The sequence below is a fragment of the Indicator indicator genome, chromosome 37 (genome assembly GCF_027791375.1).
Source record: "Indicator indicator isolate 239-I01 chromosome 37, UM_Iind_1.1, whole genome shotgun sequence".
Classification (NCBI taxonomy): Eukaryota; Metazoa; Chordata; class Aves; order Piciformes; family Indicatoridae; genus Indicator; species Indicator indicator.
In genome coordinates, this window is record NC_072046.1 from 26,906 (window position 1) to 38,147 (window position 11,242).

Consider the following 11,242-nt stretch of genomic DNA (forward strand, 5'->3'; position numbering starts at 1 on the left):
CCCTCCCCCCCCCCAGGACCCTCAGGGCCTGGGCAAGCTCCAACCCATCCCCAGCAGCCAAATCCAGCTGCTGACAGCAGAGGTGGAGCGTGGGGAACGGAGAAATCCCCCCCCAGCAGACTCCCCCCATCCTGAGCCAACCCCACCACTGAGCACCATCCTCGGGCAGGGACTGGGGGGAGGCAGCCCCAAGGCTTGGGGGGGGGGGGGATCTGTACCCCCAGCACCCACTGGGGTGCTAGAGAGGAGCAGGTGGGAGGGGGGGGAGGGGGTTGTGCCTTCTGAGACCCCCCCTCAGAGCCCCACATACAAAAACTGTCACACAATAAATAGAGGCACTGCTGGGGGTGGGGGGAGAGGCTCAGGTAGGAAAGGGGGGGGAGGAGAAGGCATTAATGGGGGCTCCTAAATCCAGCCCCCACTCCCTCCCCTACCCCATGCAGTGATGGCCAAAGTCCTCCACGCTCTGCAGCCCAGGTCCCAGCTCTGTGTCCGAATTGGGGTGGGGGGAGGGGGGCTGGAGGGGCTGCCCCTGGCCTGTGTCCATCCATCTGTCCGTCCGTTGCCTCCCCACCTTGTCTCTGTTTCCCCCCCTCCCCCCCAACCCCAGGACCAGCTCTGCTGCACTCAGTTGATGTCATCATAGATGCTGGGGGTGTGGGGGGCAGGGGGCTTGGGCTTCTTCTTCTTGCTGGAGCCCAGCCCCGGGGCGCCGCTCACCAGCCCCAGGTGAGGCTTCTTCTTCTTGGTCTTACGAGACTCAGAGTTGTTTGTACCTGGAAGGGGGAGGGACAAAAGGAGCAGCTGGAGGTGCTGGGGGAACAGCTGGAACCCTCAGGAGCCCCCTCCCATCCCCCAAAGCACCCCTCCAAATGTACCCCGAAAGGTTCTCCCCACCCCGGGCGGGGGGAGGTGGGTGACAAACTGCTCCAGAGGCTTTGGGTCGTCTGTCTGTCCATCCCCTCTTGTGCTGGGGAGACACCAAGAGCAGCCAAGTTCTGGCCCCATGGAGGGGGCGGGGTGGGGGATTTGTACCCCAGGATGTGCCTCCCCTCACCCCCTGGCACTCACTGGCTTTGGAGGAGGCCGAGTCGGAGGGGGAGATGTCGGAGGAGCCGTCCCACTGCAGCCGGCTCATGAGGGCCTGGCTCTCGGCCACCTCGAAGCTGTCGTTCTCCACACTGCCCTCAGCCTCGGGCAGGGACCTGGGCACAGGTGTTACAGAGGGGCAGAGCTGTTATTAGGGGGGGGGGAGGGGGTCCCCATGGGGCTGTACCCCTCACACCGAGGAGCCAGAGCCTCAACCGAGCTCCCCACCGCCCGCTGGGGTTGAGCATCCCGACCCCAGCCCAACGCTCCTGTGCCCTCCCCTCCCCAGAGGTGTCCCTGTCCCCATGCATGCTTGAGCACCCCAGGCAGCACCCCCAAGTTCTCCTTTCAGGGGGTGGCAGAGGCCTGTGCCCGGGCTGGGACCCTCCAGCCCCCCTGTGGGCGCTGACTCACGCGGAGGGGCCGAGGAGGTAAACCCGGACGGATCTGCGCTGCTCGTCCGTGTGCTGGGGACACCGCAGGGACCTGGGCCAGGACACGGAGTCAGGCATTTGGCTGTCCCCTCCCCAGCTCTGCTGAGGGTCTGGGCACCCTGGGGACCCCTCCCCACCACCACCACCAGCAGGCAGGGAAAGCCCAGGCAGGATGTTCTCACCTGGTGCACATCTTCTTGGTGTGCTCAGAGATGACTCCGCATTGCTGGGGAGAGAAAGGAAGGGGGAGGGAGGAGATGGAAGAAACCCCAAATCTCAGTGACCCCCAAACCTCCCAGTGCCATCCTGGCATCCCCCTGCCCCAAACCCCAGGCTACCACATCCCCCAGGTTTGGGACAGAGCCACGTCCCCATCACTGGGTTCCGAGCAGGAATGTCCTCATTCCCGGCCCCAGAGGGATGGAGCCGAGCTGGGAGCGATGCCACAAGTCCCTGCCCCTCTCCAGGTGGGGCCAGGGCTTGTCCTGTGCCCACTGGTGCCCCCCACGGCCCCCTGGTGCCAGCCACACACCGTGGTGAGCAGCGTCCGCAGCTCCTCGGGGCCCAGCGTCTCGTAGTTGATTCCTGCTGAGTTGCTGTACTGGGGGGGGGAGGCAGGGAACAGGGTCAGGGCCGGTGGGTGACAGGGCTGGGGACATCCAGGGACAGGAGGAGAGGGACTGGGGGGCATCTGCCCTCTCCCCCAGGCTCACCTTGAAGGGATCGGGGGTCCCACTGATCTCACCTGGAAAAGAGGAGAGTGAAGGGGGGGGGGAGGAGGAAAGGGGGGGGGGAGGAGGAGGAAAGGGGAGGGGAGGAGGAAAGGGGGGGGGAGGAAGGGTCCCTGACCCCCCATCCCCCTCCCTGTGCCCCCCACCCCAGCCCTACCTCTGAACAAGCCCCGCCCCCACACATGCCTCACCCCTCAAGCCACGCCCACCATGACCACACCCTCTCAAAGCTCCACCCTCCCCCCCACCCCCAGCGCAGCAGACGCCCTGCCCCCAGCCCCCTCCTCACCATTTTTGTGTTTCAGGGACTTGGACCTGCGAGGGGAGTTGGGGTTCTGCAGGGAGAGGAAGGAGTTGGGGGCTGCAGGGGGACCCCTCCCACAGCTCCAGCTCTGCAATCCTCTGCTCCAGCACCCCAAAACCCCCAGCAGCACCCACACCCCCTCCCCAGCACCCCAAAACCCCCCAGCAGCACCCACACCCCATCCCAGCACCTCAAAACCCCCCAGCAGCACCCACACCCCCTCCCCAGCACCCCAAAACCCCCCAGCAGCACCCACACCCCCTCCCCAGCACCCCAAAACCCCCCAGCAGCACCCACACTCGCTCCCCAGCACCCCAAAACCCTCCAGCAGCACCCACACCCCATCCCCAGCACCCCAAACCCCCCCAGCAGCACACACACCCCCTCCCCAGCACCCCAAAACCCTCCAGCAGCACCCACACCCCGTCCCCAGTACCCCAAAACCCCCAGCAGCACCCACACCCCGTCCCCAGCACCCCAAAACCCCCGGCAGCACCCACACCCCGTCCCCAGCACCCCAAAACCCCCGGCAGCACCCACACCCCCTCCCCAGCACCCCAAAACCCCCCAGCAGCACCCACACACCCCGTCCCCAGCACCCCAAAACCCCCGGCAGCACCCACACACCCCCTCCCCAGCACCCCAAAACCCCCCAGCAGCACCCACACACCCCTTCCCCAGCACCCCAAAACCCTCCCCAGCACCCAAACCCCCCCTCCCCAGTACCCCCCATCCCCCCCTCCCCACCTTGTCCGATTTCCTCTTCTTGGCTGAGGGCAAGAGACAGAAAGGACAAATTTCACCTTTTCTGCTGGATTTAGCCCTGGATCCTCCCAGCCCCCCACCTTCCTCCCCCCTCCTCGATTTCCTACCCTTCCCCCCCTCCCCCCCCGGGGCCAGGACTCCTCTTTCATACAGGGCAGCTGGGGACCCCCCCCCCCCCTCCACGTTCCCCCAGCAGGGTTGAAGGGTGATGGTGCAGGCAGGATGTGGCCCACTACTCCTCACTGGGGTTGGGGGGGGAGTCAGGGAGACCCCCAGCTGGGGCAGCACCCCCATGGCCCCCTCCTCCCCCCCCACCTTTCTTCTCGGAGCCGTAGGACCAGTCGTTGTCGTTGATGTCGTCGTTGTCCTCCTGGTCGCTCTCCGACTTGTTGAGGTTGTTGCTGCTGGCGATCCTGCACCGCCCGCAGGCAGCCTCAGGAGCCGGCCCCCGGCCCCCAGCCCCCGGCCCCCAGCCCTGCTTCCGGCCTCTGCCCCGGCCCCTGCCCCAGCTCCGGCCCCCCGCCCCCGGCCCTGCCCCCAGCTCCTACCCCCGGCTCCTGCCCCAGCCCCGCCCCAAGCTCCTGCCCCCCAGCCCCTGCCCCCAGCTCCTGACCCCAGACCCTCCCCCCAACCCCTCTCGCTGCCCCCCCGAGGCACACCGGCACACACTCAGCACCCCAGGATCCATCCTGCACTCTCCCTGGCACCCCAGCATCCACTCTGCACCTCAGGATTCACCCCACAACCCCTCTGCAACCCCCAGGGCCCCTTCAAGCCCAAACCCCTCTGCAGCCCCCACACCCCTCTGCAGCCCCCAAATCCCTCTGCAAGCCCCAAACCTCTCTGCAGCCCCCACACTCCTCTGCAGCCCCCACACCCCTCTGCAGCCCCCACACCCCTCTGCAAGCCCCAAACCCCTCTGCAGCCCCCACACCCCTCTGCAGCCCCCAAATCCCTCTGCAGCCCCCAAATCCCTCTGCAAGCCCCAAACCTCTCTGCAGCCCCCACACTCCTCTGCAGCCCCCACACTCCTCTGCAGCCCCCACACCCCTCTGCAGCCCCCACACCCCTCTGCAGCCCCCAAACCCCTCTGCAAGCCCCAAACCCCTCTGCAGCCCCCACACCCCTCTGCAGCCCCCACACCCCTCTGCAGCCCCCACACCCCTCTGCAGCCCCCAAACCCTTCTGCAAGCCCCAAACCCCTCTGCATCCCCCAAACCCTTCTGCAAGCCCCAAAGCCCTCTGCAAGTCCCAAACCTCTCTGCAGCCCCCAAATCCTTCTGCAGCCCCCACACCCCTCTGCAAGCCCCAAACCCCTCTGCAGCCCCCACACCCCTCTGCAGCCCCCAAATCCCTCTGCAAGCCCCAAAGCCCCCTGCAACCTCCCAGACCCCTCTGCAAGCCCCACTGAGAAGAGACAGCCTCACCCCCCCCCCAGCATTTGTGCACCCACCCAGGGTTGGGGGGCACAGGATCCCCCAGCTGGTGGCTGGGTTTGGTTTTGGGGGGTAGGTGCCCACTGGTGGCTGTGTTTCAGAGGGAGGGGGACACCCATGTTTGGCTGTGTTTTGGGGGGAAGAGGAGGGGATGCCCACTGGACGCTGTGTTTGGGGGGGGGGGTAGGTGCCCATCTTTTGGGGAGGTAGGTGGCTGTGTTTTGGGGGATGTGTGCCCATGTTTGGGGGGAGTAGGTGCCCATATTTTGGGGGGGATCTGTGCCCGTGTTTGGGGGGGGAGGTGCCCGTGTTTGGGGGGGGAGGTGCCTGTGTTTGGGGGGGGAGGTGCCCGTGTTTGGGGGGGGAGGTGCCCGTGTTTGGGGGGGGAGGTGCCCGTGTTTGGGGGGGAGGTGCCCGTGTTTGGGGGGGGAGGTGCCCGTGTTTGGGGGGGAGGTGCCCACTGACCTGCGGTTGGCGATGCGGCTGCTGTTGCGGCCCATGCCCAGGCACTTCTCCAGGTGTGGGGCGAAGCGGGAGGCGGCGATGCTGCGGCTGCAGTTGGGGCACACACACTCCTTGTTCTTCCACTGGTTGTACACCTGCCCGAAGATGTCCACACCAGGCTGGTCCACGATCTCTGCAAGGCAGGGACACACAGATCAGCCCCTCCCCCACACCACCACCCACCCCCCTCCCTGCCAAAACCCCTCCAGGTGTTTGCTGTGCTCCCCCAGCTCTGCTGGGACAAGGGTTGGGAGTCCCTTGGGCTGCTGGTTGCTTCCCAGACCTTGGACGTGGGCTTGGTAGGGGTTCTCCTACCCTCACCCATCCAAATTTGCCCAGGGAGGTTGTGGATGGCCCCTCCCTGGACGTGTTCAAGGCCAGCCTGGATGAGGCACTGAGCAGCCTGGGCTGGTGGGAGATGTCCCTGCCCGTGGCAGGAGGCTGGAATGAGAAGATCTTGAAGGTCCCTCCCAACCCAAACCGTTCTGTGAATCTTCGTCCCCCATCAGGGCTGGGCACCCCACCCTGGGGCACCATTTTTTGAGGCTTGGTTCATCCCAGGGAATCACAAAATGGCTCCTCTGGGATGGGATGGACATGGAGCAGACACACTTGGGTGCTCGATCCTCCTTGGCAACCCCTGCGCCCAAACCCCTACGGGCAGGGATGACCTGAACCCCCCTCCAGCCTCTCCATGGTGGCACTGGGAGGGGGAACAGCGGCCATGTCCCTGTCCCCAGTGTCACCCTGCCCCTGGGGCACTCACCAAAGTCCTTCATGCTGTCGGGGTCGGTGTCATCCAGGAAGAAGTAGCCACACTTGACTGCCCGATGGACTTCGAAGCAGAGCCCCAGGCAGGCATCCTCCACCAGGTCAGTGTAGATCTCGTGTGCGATGGCCTGGGGGAAGTGTGTGTATGGGGGGGGGTGGGAGGGGTGTGACCAAAAATAGGGGTGGGGGAGACACAGTGAGGGACAGAAATAGATGGTGCAGGGTGGCCACTCACCTCCAGTTTGCTGTTATCCAGGCCAGACAAAGACATATCCTCCATTTTCATTTGCAACTGCTCGAGGAGAAGTCACGCCGAACGCTCATAGCACAGGACACAGGGCGGGGGTCACTGTGGGGGGGGGACACAAACAAGGGTCACACTGGCACTTCACCCACAGTCAGCAGACCCCCACCCCCATCCCCACCACCTCCCTCACCCCCCACCCCCGGGGGAACAACAGACCCCAAGATCTCTGGGAGGTCTCCAAACCTCTGGGCTATTCCCTGCCCCCAGGAATGGGCAGCTGGGGGGGAGGAGGATTGGGGTCCCCCTGTCTGGCATCAGGGTCCCCTCGTGCGGGTAGATCAAGTGAAGATGGGGAAGGGTCCTGGATCTGGATCTGCTGCCCAGCCCCCATGGCCTGGAAGTTGAGTTTCCTTCCTGGGGAGGGACCCCTCAGAACCCCACCCCCCCAGTGGTCCCCCCTGCATCCAGCATCGTCTGTGAATTAGGGGTGGGCACAGGGGTCTCGAGGTGCCTCCCCCATACCCCCCAAAACTGAGCACAACCCCTGCAGAGAGGAGGGGGGGGGGGGGGGTTGGGTTTTGCTGCATCACCCTCCCTCGATGGAGGGGGGAAGGAAACAGGGCAGGGACCACCCTGTGCACGTCCCCCAGCTCGCAGCCGGTGCCCCGAAGCCCCTCAAACGGGAAGTTAAAAGAGGGAGGGGGCACCAAACTCACACCAAGCCCCTCTGCAGCAGCTTTGCACTGCTGCCTGCACCCACTCACGGCGAGTACTGGTGGGTACTGGCCGCTGCTGCCCGGTGGTTCTGTGCCCGGTTACCATGGAGGGCGGGTTCCGACCCAACCACCGGGCCGGGGGAGCGGGGGGAAGGCAGGAGGAGGTGGGGGGAGGAGTGTCCCATGTGTGCCTGTCCCCCCGCCCGCTTCCGGGCCTGGCCTGGGGATTTCTTCCCTCCGGTGCGGAAAGAGGAAACACTGGCGGGCACCAGCCCCGATCGGGACCCTCCCCCCCCCCCCCCCCTTCCCCGGGACTCCCCTCCCGGGGTAAGAGGCAGGGTGGGGTGGGCAGAACTCGCAGGAAGGGCTGCACCGGTTGGGGGTGGGAGGCTGCACCCTGCTTTGGTGGGGGCTGAAACCAGCTTGGGGGTGGCTGCACCCTGCCTGCCCACCCCCCGATACCCCCCGGGGTGGTACCAGCCCCAGGGGGGGACGCACGGCTTGGGACCTCCTGCCAGAAGCCAGGAGCTGCCTCGGGCTGGGGGTTTGCGGGGGGCAGCAAGGGGTAAGAGGGGTGCCGGGGGGTGCCAGGGCCCGCGGGTCCTCGACAAGGCCGGGACTAGGGTGTCATGGGGGAGCTGCTGGGGCTAGAGGGGCCCCAGAGGGGGGTCACGGAGGGAGGATTTGGGCTGGCGGGGGAGCACAGGCAGCGCGGGGCGGTCCCGGGGAGGGCCGGGGCGGACCGGAAGGACCCTGAGAGCCCGGGGGGAGCCCTAAAGCTGCGCGGGGGGAGCCCGGTGTGCGCCGGGGCGGGGTCAGCGGGCCGCCCTCCGGTGCTGCAGGGCCCCAGGGCGTGGCGGAGCCCTGGGAGCGGGCCCGAGGCTGGGGGTGGGTGGCTCGGTCGGTCACTCACCGGCTCGAAGGGCCCGTGGGGGGCCGGGGCCGGGGTCAGCGCCCCCCGCCGCTCCTCCGCGAGGCCCGGCGGCGGCTCGCCATGCTCGGCGGCAACGCCGCCCGCCCTGCCGGGGCCGGGGCCAGGCCGGGGCCGGGGCGGGCCGGGCCGCAGCGGGAGCGGTGCGCGGGAGCGAGCGGGCCGGGCCTGGCGCTGCCTCCGCCCGGCGGCGGCGGCGGGGGGGGGAACGGCGCGGGGGGGGACCTGGGGAGGGGCTTGGGGAGGACAGGGGCGGGGCGCCGCTCCCGGCGCGCGCAAGGCCCGCCCCTGCGCCTGCCGCCAATCGGGAGGCGCCGTGAGGGGCGCGGCCAATGGGAGCGGCCGGCGGCGGGAGGGGCCGCCTCGAGTGGAGGGGCGGGCGGAGGGGGCGGGGCCATAGAGGGGCGGGGCCTGGGCGCCCCCCGCGGCTGTCCCTGCTCCCCCCCACCCTGTCCCCGCGGGTCCCCAGGGACCCCCTTGCCGGTGATCCCCCAGTGACCCTCACAGCTCTCCCAGTAATCCGCATAGATCCGCTAGTGATCCTCACAGATCCCCAGTGATCCGCACGCCTCCCCCCAGCTCCCGTGTGAATCTGCGGTGATCCCCCCAATGACCCTCCTAGTAATCCCCAAGATCCTCCAGTGATCCGCAGTGATCCCCATGGATCCTCCAGTGACCCTGACAGCTCTCCCAGTGATCCTTACATATCTTGTGATTCCCTACATCTTCCCTAACGATTCCCTCACGATCCCCTCAGCTCCTCTGTAATCCCCTTAGATCCCTAGTGATCCCCACAGCTCTGCCAGTGATCTTTTTTGGATCTCCCAGTGATCCTGCTAGCACCCCAGCAACCCTTTGGGATATCCCACAACTCCTTAGCAACCCCTTTGGAACTCGCAACAACCATTTGCATCTCCCATTGATCCCCATAACTCCCTAGTGACCCTTTTGGATCTCCCAGTGACCCGCCCCCCCTCCCCCCAGATCCCAGAGCGATCCCAGAGTGATTCCCAGCAACAAGAGGGCTACAAAAACCACTTCTCAGCCCTGATGTGTTTTTTTTTTCCTAAAGTTTTATTTTTTTATAGTAATGCCATGAGAACAGAACCATTTCTTTGTCACTTTATTATACAAAAAAAACCCCAAACCAAAGAAAAAAAAAAAAACAAACAAACAACATAACCCCCAAACCCTCAAAAAAAATTTAATTAAACCAACAACAAAACAAAAACCAAACCAAAAAAAGGGCAGGACCCAAAGGCAAGGCCCAGCTGGGGGGTCAGGGGAGGGCACACACAGCCCCTAACCCCCACACCCTAAATTCCCAAGGAGGTTTTGTTTTTCACGGGAAGGGGGGGGAGGGTGGAGGAGGGGAAAGAGTGGTGGAGGGAATTTTATTCTTTTTATTTTTTTTGTCTTTTTGTCTTTTTTTTAAACCTACAAAAACACTCTTTAAATATTAGAAAAAAAAGATGATTTTTTTTAATTTTTAATTTTTTAATTTTTTTAAATTTTTATTTTTTTAAATTTTTTTACCATTTCTTTTTTTTAACTTTTTTTAACATTTCTTTTTTTTTGTCTTTTACATTTCTTTTTTTTTTCTTTTCTTTTTTTTTTGGTCTTTTTAAATTTTTTTTAATTTTTAATTTTTTTTTCTTTCTTTTTTTTTTTTTTTAGGCTTTTTTTGTTTTGTTTGTTTTCCCCTGGAATCCACAAGAATTTCCACCTAAAGGAGCCCGGAGGGGGGCTGGGCAGTGCCAAAATGCACTCAGGGTCAATCCTCTCGCAGCGCAAACGATTTTTCCCCCTTGTCAGCGCTGTAAGAATTTTTCTTTTTTTTTTTTTTTTAATTAATTTTTTTTTTACCATTTTCATTATTTTTTTTAACAGAAAAAAAGGAGGAAAAAAAAAGGTTAGTTTTGTTTCGTTTTCTATTTTTTTCTTTTAGCTTTTTTTTTGTTTGTTTGTTTGTTTTCATTTTTTTGTACTAAAAAACACAGCCACTAAAACACCAGGAGGGTGGTCGGGGATGGGTGGGGGAAGCTTCTTCAGCAGAAAGTTGAGGTTCCCCTTGGGGGATTTTTTTTTTTGGGGGGGGGGGGAGAGGGGAGTCAGGGGAGAATAAAAATTGAGAGGGGGAAATGAAAGGAAAATCCCAAACAGAAGCAGGGATTTGGGGCAGGGGGGAAGCAAATTGGGGGGGTGGGGTGGTCACACACACCCCTGCTGGGTTCTTTTGGGGACCCCAGGTTCCAGGGGGATTGTCTGTGCTAGGGGTGGGGGTACCTGGGTTCACCCCCCCACACCTCCACCCCATTTCATCCAGGCCCTTCTGAGGGGAGGGGCTGGGGAGGTTGTTTCCCCACCACCCTAACACTTAAGGGTGTGTTTTGGGGGGAATCAAGATCTGGGGGGGATGACTCAAAAGGTTTTTTGGGGGGGGGGGGGATGGATTGGAGCTGCTGAGAACAGCAAACCTGGGGGGAGGGGTGTCACACCAAAGAACCCCCAAACCTGCAGCTTGCCCCCTGCCCCTATCTGCCTCCCCCTCTCTATCTGCCTTCCCCCTGCTCAGCCACTCACTGAGCTGAGCTGGGAAATGGCTAAATTAAAGCACAGGGGAGAAAAGCCTCCCCCAGCCCTCCCTCCTCAGCCTGGGGGGGAAGCAGCAGATGCTGCTCCCCTCCTCTCCTTCCCCCTGAGATCCCCCAGGTCCTGTTCCCCCAGCCCAGCTCCTCTCCGGGGGACCAGAAGGGACAAAGCTTGTGACTCCCCAATGCCCATAAAGTGGAGGTCTCACGGGGGGGGAGCCACTTACATTGGGTGTTTTTTTTGGGGGGGGAGGGAGGGAGGGGAAGGAGGGGACCCAACAGGAACCTGTGGGATTGCTGGTGCTTGTGTCTGCTATAAAAAAATGGGGGGGGGGGGGCAGATAGATGCCATCAGTCCCCCCCTTCCCATGCACCCACCCTGGTCCCTGCAGCCCCATACCCCTCCTGGAGGGGGGCATCGATTCCCCCCCCCCCCCCCCAAATAAACCCAAACCGCAGCAAAATTTACAATATGGCTGGGGGGGGAGGCGAGGAGGAGGGGGAAGGGCAAGAACCTCTCCCCCCGAGGGGGTGGGTTGCAAAGTGGGGGGTACCTGGGGAACACTGGGGAGCATGAGTGAAGGGAGAGGAGCAGCTTCACCAGAGGTGGGAATTTGGGAGAGGGAATGGAATTGGTGGGGGGCAGGGGGGGAATGGTGATGGAATTGGGGGGCAGGGGGGGACGAGGAGAAAGGGAGGAGGGGGTTTCAAGAAAAAAAAAAT

The 11,242-nt window shown here is 62.8% G+C and overlaps 1 protein-coding gene across 1 annotated transcript; it reads right to left on the minus strand.

The window, feature by feature from the left end:
- Positions 1-611: 611 nt before the first annotated feature.
- LOC128978563 (ataxin-7-like protein 3) lies at positions 612-7,951 on the minus strand. The gene is made up of 13 exons (XM_054396503.1): positions 7,911-7,951; positions 6,270-6,383; positions 6,030-6,162; positions 5,225-5,396; positions 3,639-3,736; positions 3,306-3,328; positions 2,544-2,589; positions 2,237-2,268; positions 2,056-2,124; positions 1,706-1,749; positions 1,504-1,575; positions 1,048-1,205; positions 612-776 (listed from the first exon to the last, which is right to left on the minus strand). Exons 2-13 carry the CDS (start codon positions 6,318-6,320, stop codon positions 628-630), a joined length of 1,047 nt encoding a protein of 348 aa, XP_054252478.1. The 5' UTR covers positions 6,321-6,383; positions 7,911-7,951; the 3' UTR covers positions 612-627.
- Between the last annotated feature and the right edge of the window lie 3,291 nt (positions 7,952-11,242).

Excerpts from the sequence above, each read along its gene's own strand:
- LOC128978563 (XM_054396503.1), bottom strand. The coding sequence starts at position 6,320 with ATGAAAATGGAGGATATGTCTTTGTCTGGCCTGGATAACAGCAAACTG. Across the intron at positions 6,163-6,269 it reads TGGATAACAGCAAACTGGAG|GCCATCGCACACGAGATCTA; the intron begins GTGAGTGGCCAC and ends CACTTCCCCCAG. Across the intron at positions 1,750-2,055 it reads TGCGGACGCTGCTCACCACG|CAATGCGGAGTCATCTCTGA; the intron begins GTGTGTGGCTGG and ends TTCTCTCCCCAG.